General features: G+C 45.4%; 1 protein-coding gene across 1 annotated transcript; it reads right to left on the bottom strand.

The window, feature by feature from the left end:
- Window positions 1-1,513: 1,513 nt before the first annotated feature.
- On the bottom strand, window positions 1,514-14,846 carry socs5b (suppressor of cytokine signaling 5b). The gene is made up of 2 exons (XM_030071393.1): window positions 14,465-14,846; window positions 1,514-8,530 (listed from the first exon to the last, which is right to left on the bottom strand). Exon 2 carries the CDS (start codon window positions 8,509-8,511, stop codon window positions 6,817-6,819), a length of 1,695 nt encoding a protein of 564 aa, XP_029927253.1. The 5' UTR covers window positions 8,512-8,530; window positions 14,465-14,846; the 3' UTR covers window positions 1,514-6,816.
- Between the last annotated feature and the right edge of the window lie 406 nt (window positions 14,847-15,252).

The raw sequence follows: 15,252 nt of genomic DNA, 5'->3' as shown, positions 1-15,252 counted from the left end.
GTAGACCCAGTTTCTTGATTCTTCTTAAGATGCTACCTTGAGGAGCATTTAAACATTACTATTGATCCTGTTTGTTGAAATGTTGCCTTTACTTATCGGATGATTATTTGCAGGTGTGAATATTTCAGGTATATTTAAAACATTTTTAAATATCCCCTTTTGAAAATATGTTTTATTTGCTGTAAGATTAAATATGTTGCCTCGTTGTAATGAGACTTACTGCATTGATTTTAGATTGAGCTGCATCGGTGTGTTAGAAGAAATCAGCAGCGTGGGTCGCTCAGACTTCAGCCTGAATCGATATGAAACGCTCTGAACTGAAGCGTTCACCTCGAGTTTAGTTTTGTAGTTTTTCCTTTTAGAGTTAATAATTATGTTATCTGATTTTTATTGTGTTGCAGAAAAAAAAAGTTCTTTTTCACAGTTGCATGTTTATTCAATAGATTTGGGTAAAAGTGCACAATTTTTGACTGGAACTCAAACTATTAATAATGACAAAAAAAAAAAAAATCTCAAGCCACTGATTCATTTCCTTGAACTGTACTGATTTGCTGTATCAGCCATGTGAGATTTTTTCTTTCTTTCTTTTTTTTTTTTTTAAATCAATATTTGAGGGCCAGGCTGGAGGTTGAGTATTTTCAGTAATGCTGAGCTTTCATTTCATCGATCCACCACAACTGTCTCCTGCACATCAGCTGAAATCAGAGATCCGGATGTCACCTTGACCTCCAACAAGAATGTGTGAGAAAGCACGAGCGACAGGAAAACATGGGCCAGCATGGATTACACTTAACAGTTTTATTTGGAATATTAAGACAATGAAGCATAAGCCAAGCACCAAGAGTGACAGCTACAAGTGTCGCATCATACGGCTCTTTAAAATGAACAGGTTATACTGGAAAGAAAAAAAAAAAACTGTTTTTTGTTTTTCTTTTTTTTCTTCTCTGAACAGTGAAGCAGATACACAGAACAAAGACACTGAAATGTGAACATGATTACATCGTTTACACTCCAAATCCTACCTGACAGAAGTAGAAAAAAAAATAACAGGAAAAAAGAAAAAAAACAATGGGAAAGGAGAAAGAGAAGAAGGAGGAGGAGGAGGAGAAGGAGAAAATGGAACGGCGATATTCGTCTGACGAGAGTTTGGTTAGCCCATGGCAGTGGCTGCGGCCCCGGATTTAAGGGGCTCTTGTGATTGGTCAGAGCGAATAAAGCGGTGTGGGAACACAGCGGCGCTGCAGAGTGACAACCATTAGTTCCCATCATTGTCAAGTCCTGTTGCCTCGGCACCCACATCCACACAGCAACCAATGTGCACATACAGCATTAAAGTGACAGAGGATTGCAACCATTGTTACAGTACACTCCATTGCATATTAGGGAGAAGTAATAATGAAAAATAATAATTCTTTAATCATACATCTTTCTTTTCTGTTTGCATATAGCACTTAACCCAGCTTTCCAAAAAATATATGGGAAACACGAGAATAAAACTTTTATTTTTTATTCATTTTTTTTTTGTTTGTTTAAAATTATTATTATTAGTTTTTGTCCTCTAAGTGGTGAGACCGTGAGCCGTATCGGGACGAAGGAGGAGGGGCGGGGGAAAGGTGGGGGTATCAAGACCTAGATCCAGGCGGGTGTCGCTGTGGTTTCAACGGGACGGCCGGCCGGCCGGCGGCAGGACCGGCCAGTCTCTCGTTGGGACCAGACCCAGTGGTTTCTCGCCACAAACAAGGCTCTCATAGTGCAGCTAAATAGTGTCGTACTAATAACGATATAAGTTCAAAATAGTTCATTTCACGGCATTTTTTTTCTTTTTCTTTCTTTCTTTCTTTCTTTTTCTTTCTTTCTTCTTCAGAACATAGAATATACATGTAAACACCTATCTTTGTTTTTCCCTTTGTGGGGGAGTCACACATAGAGGTGGTGCTGGCTAAATGTGGTCCATGTTTACACATCCCTGGTTTAGGGCGGGGTGGTGGGGAGGGTGTGTGTGTTTATATGCATGTGTGTGTGTGAATATCTCGGGTGGCGCAGGTGTAGGAAGTGTGATCGTGTGTGCAAAATGTGTGTTTGATACAGTTGATGCACCACAGATGAATAAAAACGTCTTTCCATCAGGCTCCTGTTACATCGTTCATCAGACATACAATTTTTCTTTCTTCTCTCTCCTAAAATCTACAGGTCATACGGCAAACATGTGCTACGCTTAATGTCAGATATTTCCCATGGGGAAAACTGGGTTGAGAGGGTCCTGGGACTCGCCTTGCACCGGGCCTGCCTGAGAATGAAGGGGGTCGCTGCATCAAGGGGGAGGGGCTACGAGGAGGCGCGTCGTTCATAGAGGTCACTGTCATCACCCCTCACAGTCGACTCTGCATCCCCTCCACCCAACTAACACCGTCCATACACACATATACGCACACACACTCCACACACACACACACACACCACCAAGTCTGTAGCATGTCCGCTGAAATAGCTCACAATGGCTGAACACAAATGAAATAATCCAGGACCACCAACTTTTTTTTTTTTTTTTTCTTTTTCCTAAATGCTCATCCCTGTCTTGCAAATACACACAAAATACAAATACACAATTAAAGTGCCATTTACTTCAACAACCCGCCCCCTCCCATACATACATATACACACACACACACACCACCTCGCACGCCGTTCCCACAACAGGAAGCCGGGGCGCTCAATGGGGCATTGTGTGAGCCGGGCGCTGCCTCTCTCTCTCCCGCTCGCTCTTTAATGCTAACTTTAGCCTCACATCTCGCTAACAGGGCTGCGTGGTTTGTGTTGGGTGGGTGGGGGGGCGGGCGGGGTGTGGTGAAGTGAGGTGAGGAGGGAGGGGGCAGGCGGGCGGGTGGACAAACAGGCCTTAAGTCCGCTCTCCCCCGACACGTATCCCCGCATCAGCAGAGTGATGTTGAGGATGCGGTTAGGAAAAGAAAAAAAAGAGAGGTGAGAGAGAGAGAGAGAGAGGGAGAGAGAGGGAGAGAGAAACCGTCTCCTTCAGTCCCACAGCACCCATTAGGCAACACAGAGTGGCCCTTTTAGTGCCTCGGTAAATTTAGATCCCGGCGCGGTAAAATTAGCCTGTGATTAGCGCCCGCGGGCAGGGTGGGGCGCGGCCAGGAGTCGTCTGCGAGCGCGAGGCGGCGGCGGCGGCGGTGACGGACAGGTGGCAAAAGGAGGAAGACAGAGTGCGTGTTTGTGTGGTTTTTACAGTGTGGATGCGATAAGTCCTGAAACAGAAAAGTGCACATGCGAGTGACTTAAAATGTCAACTTCTTTTTTTTATTTTTCCCCCCCGCCCCTTTAACAGTCACTTCGGCCCCTACTGTACTTTTTTTTTTTAAAAAAAAACACAAACGGGCGACGAGACATGCAATATTCAAGCTTTCGGAAAACAAAGTGCAGGGCAGAGGGAAATGTTTCGGACTCGAATGTTTGGGTGCGTAACGACGGGTTTTTAACCAAATAAAGGAGAGGGCAAATGCGGGACAATGAGATGTGTTGCAATTTAACACCCAAACCCTCTTCATCAATCTTTTACCACCTGCATGACAAAAAATCAGTCGTTTTTCATGAGTATGCTGTGACAGAACCAGAGTGGGTTTGGCAGAAAGAGGGCGGTTTAGCAGAGTTTCAAGCTGGATAGTGCCAGAAGGTTTCTCAGTCTTTGCCATGAATGCTTTTTTTTTTTTTTTTTTTGTTGCTGTTGTTAACCAAAAAAGTGGAGCCTGTATCTGAAATGGAACAGGCTTTCACTTGAAATGTTTGTTCAGTTGTTGAAATATAATTTAGCTCGAGTTGAACACCGCGGAGACGCAGTGACGAGCGGTTCTAGTTCATACAGGTTAACCGTGTGCAAGAGCTTTTTTTTCGTTTGTTTGTTTGTTTTTTTTGAAGAGCTTTTGGTCAGACTCAATCATGAAGGAGGAAAATAAAAGTTGAACTGATATCCGTTGTTCATGATTCATCTTTGACAATGAGAATGATAACCTTTTAACATACAAATGCACACCAGTTCATATCCGTCTGAGGTTAAACGAACCTTTCCAACGCTCATGATCTCAAGTGAGTTTCGGCTATACTTTCCTTTTTGACATGTAACCCTTATTATACACGAGACAAAAATCTCTCTAAATGCAGTGCGGGAGCTGCTGCTCGTCTCCACCCACCTCATCATCCCACAGCCACACTGACACCGAGAGTTTGATTAAAAACTCATTTCATTTCTTGGAGAGCCGGGTAACGTGTCTTCACTCATGATTAAGATGCAACGTTTTACCGAGGCCTGACCTGAGCACTGCCGCTGTCAGACAAAGGATTCTTCAGATTCAACTCCTCATGTTTGTGTGTTTGGCCTGTATGTCCTCCCATTAGGATGTGTTCAAACTGTGGACATCAAATGAATCTATTCATGTGAGGTGTGGACAAACAGGATTATCTTGCACAGGCAAGATGCTACAATTGGGCTGGCATTGGACCCACTAAAGACCAAAGCAATTTTCAAAACTTACAGTACAGAAGCCAAAAAACATGGCGGTGGAGACGGACACATGCATTTGTGAGTAAAAAGAGGTGTAACAACTCTAAAACCATTACATTAATCCCCCTAGTTTAACCAACATAGCACCACTAAAACCTTTTTTTTTTCTTTTTTTACAAAAATTTTACGTGCACCATGAATAATAAGTTGAGCTCAGAGCTCATGCACCTCTTCATTATTATTCTCTTCAGTCTCGTTAACTGGCATCCGGATGGGCCGCGCTGGAGCATTTCATGCTCCTGGTTTGGACTGAAAAGCAACTGAATATTCTGGTAAAAAGACGAATGGCTCTCTAAAAGGCACATAGGTTACACGTAGTTGTATTTTCTCTTCATGCTGCAAACTCAGTGGAAATGACCAGCTAGCCAGCAGTGTGTAGGTCGCATAACTGAGTTCACTCAGATTACATAATCGAGATAACTGGGTGAAAGTTTGCCAATCCTCTACAAGATAAGCGCTGCCTGCACAGTCAGACTCACACACACAGCCAAGCACAGAGGAAATTTCTCGGGTTTGACAAAAGTCAACAATGAACCTTCATAGTAACAAGTCCCAAACGAGAGGAAGCACATCCGCCAAGAACAGACTGCAACATCACTTTCTTCTCAACACAGTGCTCTTCATAATTATTTCAACAGTGTCTTTATCAAAGCTGTGTAAAAGAAACATTACGCACTGAGAAGAAAATGTGCTGTGGTCTAATCCTGGGAGCGGCAATTCACTAACCTTGCAGGCCAGCTCTTGTAAAGTCTCTGAGCTGTCATGTGAGGTTAGCTGCCCTCCATATTTAGGATTTTTCACTATAAGGAATCACTTCCCCAGAAAAACACTGTTCCCAAGAAAACCTCCCTATTAGTGTCAGCAAGCTTCTACCTTACAGTCACGGCTGAAAGGACACTTTGAAATGTTCAATTTCAGTCGATTACTTGTCCTCAAGTAGCACTCGTCAGATCTGTGAGGGGAACGTTCTGCGTTTGTCCTCAGTTCCCCTGGAAGGGCTCATTAAAATCCTTATTAAACCCAAGCTGCACAGCTAGCACCACTGGTATAAGTTTCTGGTGAAGGAAAATAACCAACTCAGATTCATGGGGTCAAAGTATCAAGTAAGTCAGATGCCACTGAAAGAGTCGCACAAGGGGAAGAGAGGGAAAACTCCTAGACACTATAAAGTCATAAAACAAGTCCATAAAGACACCAGACAGTTACCCTGGGAACCAAATCTCAGACGGGGAGACTTCACTGTGTGTATGGTTGTGGGTGTGTATGTGGGTGCGCGTGTATACACAACTGCATGCACAGAGATAAAGTGCCTGTGGCCAGTGAAGAACTGACAGACTGCTTTTAAAAACTACGATGGCAAGAATTGTCACAATCTTTCCACAGGAGCCGTCCCTCGGTTACATAAGCGCTGCCGCTCAGTGGGAAGAAAGCTGACAAGGTTAGCTTGCTCGCTAAAAGAGAGGCAGCAGACAGATTCATCAGTTATTTCCTGTCGAAGGAGGAAGTATTCATTCCTACGGACTAAACTGTATTTCCCAGTTCCCCTGCGGGCACCTGATGCATCGCCCTGCACTGTGCGGACCCTCTCAGCATCTGTCCCTCTCTCAGCTCCACTCCACGCAAAGAGACGGCGGGATGTTCCTATGTAGCTCTATCCATGGGACAATCTGACTGCAGTTTGCCAACAGCACCTCCAGACGCCCTCTCAACCCAACACATGTCAAAACCCTCTTGGGCCGGCGCTCCGCTAGGCGCTTTGTCAAGCAAAGGAAAACAACAAAAAAAAAAATACAGAAAGCACAAAGTGAACTGTACAACACAGCTAGCCATGTGGGCCTAACTAGTGATTTGGGATGAACGGGGGCGGCATGCAGGCAGGTCTACAGGCAGGGTGATGTTGTGGGATCAGGCAGACACTTAGCACAAAGCAGGAGAGGAAAAAAACTCACAAAAACTTTTGATTTTTGTGTTTCCCCTCCCAGTCGAAAAACCTGTTCAACACTAAAACATGTGCTTGCCAGACAGCGTTATACTGAATATAATCATGTATTTTCTGTGATGTAAGTAATAACTAAAACAAAGAGATTAGAATGAATCTTGTATAGCTCGTTTTCACCTAAACTCCATCCCCCACCGGATGGAGAGCCATGTCAGTATGGCCTCTCCTGATTGGCTAATGGGGAGTTCCTCAATGTTTTGTAATCCTCCTGCAGTGTGTGTACAGGCCATGGGGAAGCCCCGCCCTATTTGACCTTGACAGGCGGCTCCCTCTCCAGCCAGCGAACTCGTACTTTCTGTTTGTAGTGATACTCCTTGAGGAAGTCCTGCAGGGCGGGGGGCAGCGGCAAAGCGCCGATGCCATCGTAAGTGGTCCAGCGGCAGATGGCGGCGCGCGCCAGGTGCTGCAGGCCGAAGGGGAAGGTCCGGTGGAGAGGTGCTGTGAGCAGCGGTTCGAAAAACATGCAGGCGCTGGGGTCCTTATAGTGCTCAAGCAGCCCCGTGACCGTGGACGAGTGGAAAACACAGGGGTCATGGGCGTCGAAGCTGAAGTTGTGGTTCCACTGCTCGATGCGGGCGTGCAGCGAGCGGTTGTAACGGCGGAAGCTAACAGAGAAGAGGTAGTCCTCCTGGGCCGAGTCGCGCAGCAGGAAGGTGCCCTCTGGCCTCCCGTCCAGCAGCGCCTCGGCTTCATAGCGGTCCATCACACCCCAGTAGCAGGGCAGAGCTGTGATCTGCAGCAGGTCCGGCACCAGGCAGTGAATGTAGTCGATCTGGGTGTGAACCTTCCAGGGCCCCTGCTGCTGCCGGCTCAGGTGGCCGTCCCCAGAGGCGTGCCTCTGCTTGGGCCTCCTGGCCTGTAGACAGAGGGTGGTTGAGTCCTCCTCAGAGTCACAGTCCTGGGCTGACGCCGCAGCCCCCAGCACCTGCCCGCAGGCCCCCGACGACCCAGCAGCGCCGGAGCAGCTGGCCGCTGAGCCCCGGCCCTCCCCGGAGGCCTCTCCCATGCCGGGAGCCATCTTTGGTCCCAGTTTGTAGAGAGAGGAGCCTGGCACTGAGGCCTCCAGGGTGTGGATCTGAGCATTAGGTGGTGGGTCCACGCCCTCCTCGATGCTGAGCCTGCGGCGCTCACGCAGACGCTCCTCCTCATCCTCAGGAGAGGGGTGGGCAGGGTCGAAGGCGTCTAGCAGGGCGGTGGAGGAATGCGGGCTGACCGGCGCCGTGTGCTGCTTGATCAGGTGCCATTTGTGTGCCAAGTCCGAGCCCGGTGGGAAAGGGCAGGTCTCCAACATGAGCTCTGTCAGGTGGATCTTACGTTTGGAGGTGACAGGGGTCTTGGACGAACGGGAGCGTCGGCGAGGAGGCAGAGGGAGGCAAAGACCTACTGTGTCGCTGAGCCGCTGGCGCAGGGAGCGAGCACTCAGACTGCGCCCTCCTGACACAGAGTCACCCATCTCCTGGATGGAGCTGACTCCGTAGCGCCTATCCCTGCGGCCCCCGCTCCCCCGTGAGCGCCCAGACCGCCTGTCTGCTTCCAGGGAACTCTGGGTTTTGGTGGAACATGAGTGTTTTTTCTTGCCCCCCCACGGAGCATGGCGGGAATATGAGTCTCTCCGAGTCAGGGGAACACCCCCTGGTCCGCCCCGCACATCCTCAGTGTCCTTGTCGATAGTGATCTCTACTATCTGAGGGATATCGGACACACAGTTGTGATGGCGGCGCCCGGCTGCTGTTACCATTGGGAGTGGTAGAAGGCTCCTAGATGGACTGGAGGTGCCAGAAGCCTGGGCCTCACACGAGCTGCCTCCCTGCCCGAGATCCACCACACAGTGGACGGCATCTGCCTCAATGCTGCTTTCACTGGGCCCAGAGCTGTCGCTGTGGAAGAGTGTTTGGCATTTGCTCCTCAGGTTGCTCCACATCTTTCCCACTTTCTCCATCGATAGGAGCCCCCTGGACCTGCAAATAACAGCAGACAAAACTGATTATGTCACAGCTGGAGAAATATCGCAACAGCAGTGGTGCCTGCGTTGTGCACTGAGGTACAAGCTACATAAAGAATGTCCTACATTTCAATTCCCTGGACTACTGTGTATCTAGTAATTAGACATGGTGTGAGTATAACGGGGCCAAAGTGTCTGAGAGGTGGGTGAGCTTGAGTAGCTGGAACAGCAGAGAGTTAGGAGTTGCCAGGCAGACGTGCAGGGACACAAGGCCACGGCTATAAATGAACCCTGGATCTGCTCACAGCTGATCTGCTGGTATGTACTGTATTACAGAGCCAGTCTAGACCTGACCAAAAACTTTCCCTGTAACGGCGGCAGACAGGGCACATGTACAAGCGCGCGGGCACACACACACACACTTAGTTGATTCATCACTCTACCAGGTTTTGACAGAAATTTGGAAGTAGTAGCACCAAACTGCTTTGCTGGGATTCAAATTTTGCAGCAAGCAAAGCCACTGCAGGTAGGTGGCCCAAACACAAAACCTCAAAAGGACTCCACAATGCAGCAACTCCTTGCCTGTTTAATTCATTGTTGCATAAAATCGAGAACAAATTTTGTCATTTACATTTAAATGGGTCACAATGTAGTGACTTTTGTAAGCTGAATAACATCTTCAAATTTTGTTACTGATAATTTAATACAACCCATACTGTTATGACACTATGTTTTTTTTGTTACATCAGCTCTTTTTATTACATGTTCAACCCATTTAAAAGGCACATTTTATTGCATTTTGACCAATTATTAGATTATCCAACACTAATTACATCATCTGTAACAGCTGCTGCACACCTTTCAGTGCTCATAAATGCATACATTACATGTATGGGTGGTCCCAATGGGAATCAGACCCTTAACCCTGTCAACATTGATGCAATGCTCCATTCATTGATTGGTAAGACCACAACAAAGCATGTCAGCTCCTTTCAAGCCAAAGCACTTCACTTCCTTCCTCTCCTCTATTTCCACTGATAAACTAATTTATTTTGCCTCTGGGATAAAAGGAACTGTCCAGCAAGCCGGCGAGAGGTTTTCCTGTTAAGTATTGATAAAGTCATCATGAATTTAGCCAGTCAGCTGCGACAGACAGGATTCTGTGATGCCCAGGAAGCTGGACGGGCCTTCAGCACATGACTGATTAAGTTGATTTACTCACGGGGGGCAGTCCCCCCAAGGCTATCACTAACAAAACTCATGTCTCAGCCAGGCCACAGCCAAATTAATCCTCCTTACTGACTCAAGTTTTGTACTCAAGTGAGATCACAGAGGATGTGATTGTCAAAATCTCTCTTCTTGATAGCTATCAGACATTGCGAATGCACATGCCTTGAAAAATGGGGTATGTTCTTCTTCAAGCTGTCAACTATTAAGCTGCACCACCGGATGAGACATGACTCATTCACTGTGGTGCGTCTCCCATTCTTTGTCCCGCATGTCCTTCCACACTAAAAGCTGCCCCCTGAAAAGTTGACAAGTCAAATAGTCACTCAAAGACCTCTGCAGTCGACTCAGAAGGTGAATGAAGAGACGTTTTTCGATTTCTTTTCAAACATAGTTATTGTGCGAATAGTCAATTTGTTGTATTGAAAGGCCGACTCTGAGTCGACTGTGGAAATTATGAGTCGGGTACAGCTCTACTCCACACTGAACCACTTGGTCTGGGATGAGTGTTGTGCATTGTCTGGCTCACTGGAGTTTTCCCTCCATTCTCTCAAAGGGTGATACCACAACAAAACTGCACAGGAAGTGACTGTACACTTCCCTCTCTGATCCCCACTGAGCTCGAGTGATGAACTACAGATGAGAAGAAGGGAGCTCTGCAAGAGTCGTACAAAAAAATTTAAGAACTATACTCAATAGCACTCAAACCAGCTGGCAATACATTTGCATGCTTTTCAGCACCAAATGCCAATTCAGCAAATTTACGAGCAAGTGCAAACAAGGGAAATTATACTCCTCTGGGTTCCCTGGGGCAACAACATCTCTGGGTTATTAATAATTTAACGCTGGTGATACATAAATGGCCTTCTGATACACATTAATACCACAGCTTTGTAATAATGCTGCAAAGGCACAGGGTCTTTGCGTTTCTCCTGGTTGACTTTGCAATGGCTGTTGCATGAGGGAAATTAAATACAGCTCATTTTATTTTGTTCAGAGTGGGCACTTTTTCTGTGAAACCTGAAGAAATCTGAGCCACATGCAGTTAATCCTTGTATTTGACAGCGTGCTCCAACTCTGAGGGAGCGTCCTCCCTACAGTGAAAATCAGCGAAATGTGTTGTTGTGGGTGGAAATCATGCCAGCGTTACTCAAAGGGAAAGAATAAACGCTAAACACCATGTTGACAGATTAACCGATTTTAATGGTACTGTCCAAAAACCTATTACTAGCACCCACAGGAGCCACAGTTTTTTTTTTTTTTTTTTTTTTTTTTAAAGCAACTCAAAATGTGCTTATGATCCTCACAGATGCATGTCAACTAATGTGCAACTCAACAGTCTTATAACAATGATTTCAATAATGTACTTTCACAGGTCGTATTGCTAGAATTAGATATGGGACCAATTAAAAGCTGTCGAGTCCATTTCAAAATCATAAAAGGCAAATCTGGGAGACAAAAACTAAATTTTCATCAGTTCGCAAAAATGACTCATAGCTCTTTAAGTCATGTGTTTACTCAAACTGTTCAGCCTGCCAACTTAATTTTTAGGGGAAAAAAATAAACATCCAAACAACGGTTGCTCAACTGCCAAAGTTTAACAAACCAAACGCCCCCCGATTTATCAGTGTGTGCTGAGATGTCTGACGGTAACAGTACAGCTGCTAACAAGAAACGCTGCTCGAGGAACTAATACTGTTGTATGTTCACACCCGTCTGTCTTCCCTCTGCGATGAACTGGAATTGTGAGGCTAACATTATATCAGCTCCATCTTGGGAGGCAGGATTTTTCCATGTGGGCTGGCATGTTTTATCCTACTGCTTGCTAATCACCTCAACAAAAAAACAAACAATGAAAAGCTCTGGTTTACAAGACAAGAGGCAAGAAGCGCCCAGGCTCTCCAAAAAGTTACTTAAACTGTATCCATGGATCATTACAACATGTGGATGAAGGTTTAGAGAGAAAATTAAGACTGTGGTTATGATTTAGGGAGCGTATTTGCCGCTGCCAGGGATCTCGAGATAAAAATCAAATGTAATTTGGCTTCCTTGAATTTGTTTGTCTCAACCATGATTTATTGAAAAAAAAAAAAAAAACACATTAGGCCACACATACAGTCTTCCACTGCCTATAAATCCAAATGTTCATGTCATCATCTCGTTACAATAGTTTCAATATGCATCAGCAACTAAGATTTTGTGATTTGCTTGTTTTTATGCCCAGTCAAAAGTAGGAAATGTCAAATCAGAGACTATAGTCCTAATCTACTAGACCTGGGATTAGTGAGAGGCCTCAATCAGTACAAGGTAATGGTGACAAGATACTGTGCTTTTAATTTTCTCTTTTTTTCTTACACCTTCTATACAACTGAGGCAGCATTTTCCATTCTGTGTTCAACTACACTACAAAAAAAAAAAAAAAAAAAAAAGACTAAAAAAAGGGGCCTGAAACAGGAACTGCTGAATCAGAATGCTGATTGACCACTGGCTGGTGTAAAAGTATAAAAGCAGAACTATGAATTTACCGAAAAAGAAGTAAGGACACATAGGGCGAAACCATGCCAACCACCAGTGCATAGTCGTCTATATCTTGTTTATATATATAAAAAATAAATAAATAAAAACTAACATGTCTTGCATTTGTTAGCCATGCCATCTATTACATATTAAAATTGCTTCACCTCCTTCCACTGATAACATCGAGGGCTGTCGACTTTAACATGCTACCAGGCAGGCAAGGAGAGTGGCAGCAATGCCAGTGAGCTATTTGTGCCTAATAAGTGCCTGAATGGTTTGTGTGTATCTGTAACTACCAGTTTGAAGAAATAAGCAGTGAGGACAAGCTCTGCCAGTGTGTGCAACAGGGTCAGTTAGCTAATCTGCTTCTGTCCTGACTGAGTCCTCATTAGCATGGCTCCATTCTGATTAGGCATCAAAGGAACTCTGTGAGCTCTCCAAAACAGACAGTAAAGAAAAAAAAAAAAAAAAAAAACACTACAAATGAAACTCTTATAAAAACATGCCTATTCGCAAAACCAATACCTTGCAAAGCCAGTGCATTTAATGAACAGAGTTAATAAGACAAAACTTCAACACAACAGCGGCTCTGGTATCAGATCTGCAGCAGCAGAGTGCTAAACAGGCATGAAATTGCAGAGTTTAAAACAACAAACTTCAAGTGTGACGTTAACGGTTTATAGCTTTGTGCGTTAACTATTAATGTAACACCATAACCTCGGTGGGAAATTCAACTTTTTTTTCCAGAGCAGGATACACTCAAAGTTATGACACTTAAAGCCTCGACTGCAGTGTTTGAAGAAAAATCTTAACAGAAAAAAACAAAATCAAGAAGCCTGACGGAAGCCAAGAACTTACCAGCAGCCAATCAACCATGCTCAGCTTATTAAGAATAAGCATTAAAACTACAGTAATCTGCCCAAATCGCTATGACTGAGACCACTGACAATGACTGCGACCCAGTCTCCAACCCATTTAAAAGCCCTGCCTTGAAACCGAACTAGGCTACTTTCTGCTCTTCGACAGCCTAACACACCCATTCTCCTGGGATCACAGTGATCTAAGAGAGGGCTGGAGAGCAGACAAGATAAAGGCAGGAAGCTTTCTCTGCCCAGACCAGACCAGAGTAAATGAGATATCTGTGGTGTCTCGCATTTTTTGCGAGACGTGTGGGATGGCAGAGAGCCATACCCGGTCTGTAAATGACTGATACGACACGTTTTTGCCCTCCATCACTCAAAAATTAAACTTTCATGACAGCATTGGCCTAATTACCCGTGGAGATGTGAGACACACTTTTTAAAACTGTAGACACGGGGCAGCGTTACACATACACAACCCCTTGATGTATTATACAGTGAGCTGAAACTTACACATAATTATGAATTCAGTGAAACATTACAGCAGTGCACTATTAATAACATGCCTGGTCCCTGAGAGTGACTTAAAATCCATCCCTGTCCTAGCCATCTGTGATCACTAAACATGACGGAGCCAGAAACTAAAATCCTGTTTCACTAATAAAGACTAGTTAATCAAACTTACAAGAAGAAATTGATAAGGTTTTCAGACCAATAGTGAACAGGATAAAATGGCATGACACACAATATCACCATTAGATAATTGTCTCTTCATATAAACTGGGACTGATTAGGTGAGTCCGGTTATAGTGGATATCCTGACTCTACCTGAAGGTTTTACATTTAGTTTTTTTAATTAGTTTATTCTATGGAGATAGTTGGAGGCCTTTGGCTCTATGGAGGCCCCACTGTTCCCCGGTCACAGTTAGCCAAAGTTAGCCGACATGCTAACACGTTAACCAGTGCTCTTAAAGCATATCCATCCACCGAGGGTAATGTGCGCTAGGCTAACATTTACCTACACGGCTCGACCTTAGATCTACACGTATTTTCTGTGGTGGATTTTAAGAGTACACCATTATTGTGTGCTGGCAACGAAAGTCAGTAAATCCAGGCTGCAAGTACCACAGGCTTGCGAGCTGTCAAAATGCTAGCTGTTAGCCGTTAGCTGCTTCTAGCGGTTTGCCTAGCCGTTAGCTTAGCGTGTTAGCTTGGGGGGGAATTCGGTATAAAAATCACGCAGGAAAACCCCGCAAAACAGGTGCTGTGCCGGCCGGCCGTGCACAGCAGACACATGTGGACATGCTCGGCAATTAATCGCCACTTTCCCCGTGTTCACAGCTTACCCTTTGTGTCTTTTAGAAACCCCTACTCAACAGCTCTCTTTGTCTGCAAAAAATGGCTATCCAGAGAAGTCAGGCACATATCCCCCTTGCGGTCCACGGTGTCGGAGAAAAGCGAGAAATGTACGCGGATACTTGTCGGGTTCATTTCCGGACGCCTTAAGACGCGGAAATAAGGGCTTAAATTTAACACAGTGGATTCAATTAATGGCTAAAAAAGATTCCCGCAAAAGCCCGTTCTTTTTCATGGTCGGGTCTTCTCCTTCTCTGCCGTGGTCGTTCCTGTTCCTGGCAGCCAATATGACGGCGGTGTCCCAGCAGACAGGGAGCTGGGGAGGCGGACGGTGTTTAGCATGAGGGACCCGGACTGACAGCGACCCACTCCAATGGAGAGACTGGGAAGGACGGACGTTTCCGACGGCATTCACTGATAGGGAAACCCCCGGGGCTGGAGCTGCGTGACGGGCGTGCGGGGTCGCCAATGAGCGGCGGGAGGAGGACGCGGCTCTCCATTGGCAGCTACTTGGAAACGTGGAGAGGTAAAGTGATGCTGCCACAGAGGCCAGGCAGCATCCAGGTGAGTCTGGCACGGAGGCAGATCTTAGTGTCAGGAATCCCCCTGCAAATTAAAAAAAAAAAAAAAAAAAAAAAAAAAAAAGTTTCATCTCCCTGTTAGTGATTTAACCCTCAATCAATCAATTAATCAGACTTTATCTACATTTAACACAGTGTTTCACAAAATAAAACAATAAAACAGTACTTTAGTGTATGTGTGTGTGTGTGTGTGTGTG

This window comes from Myripristis murdjan, chromosome 15 (genome assembly GCF_902150065.1).
Source record: "Myripristis murdjan chromosome 15, fMyrMur1.1, whole genome shotgun sequence".
Taxonomy (NCBI): Eukaryota; Metazoa; Chordata; class Actinopteri; order Holocentriformes; family Holocentridae; genus Myripristis; species Myripristis murdjan.
This window is presented reverse-complemented; position numbering and strand designations above follow the sequence as displayed.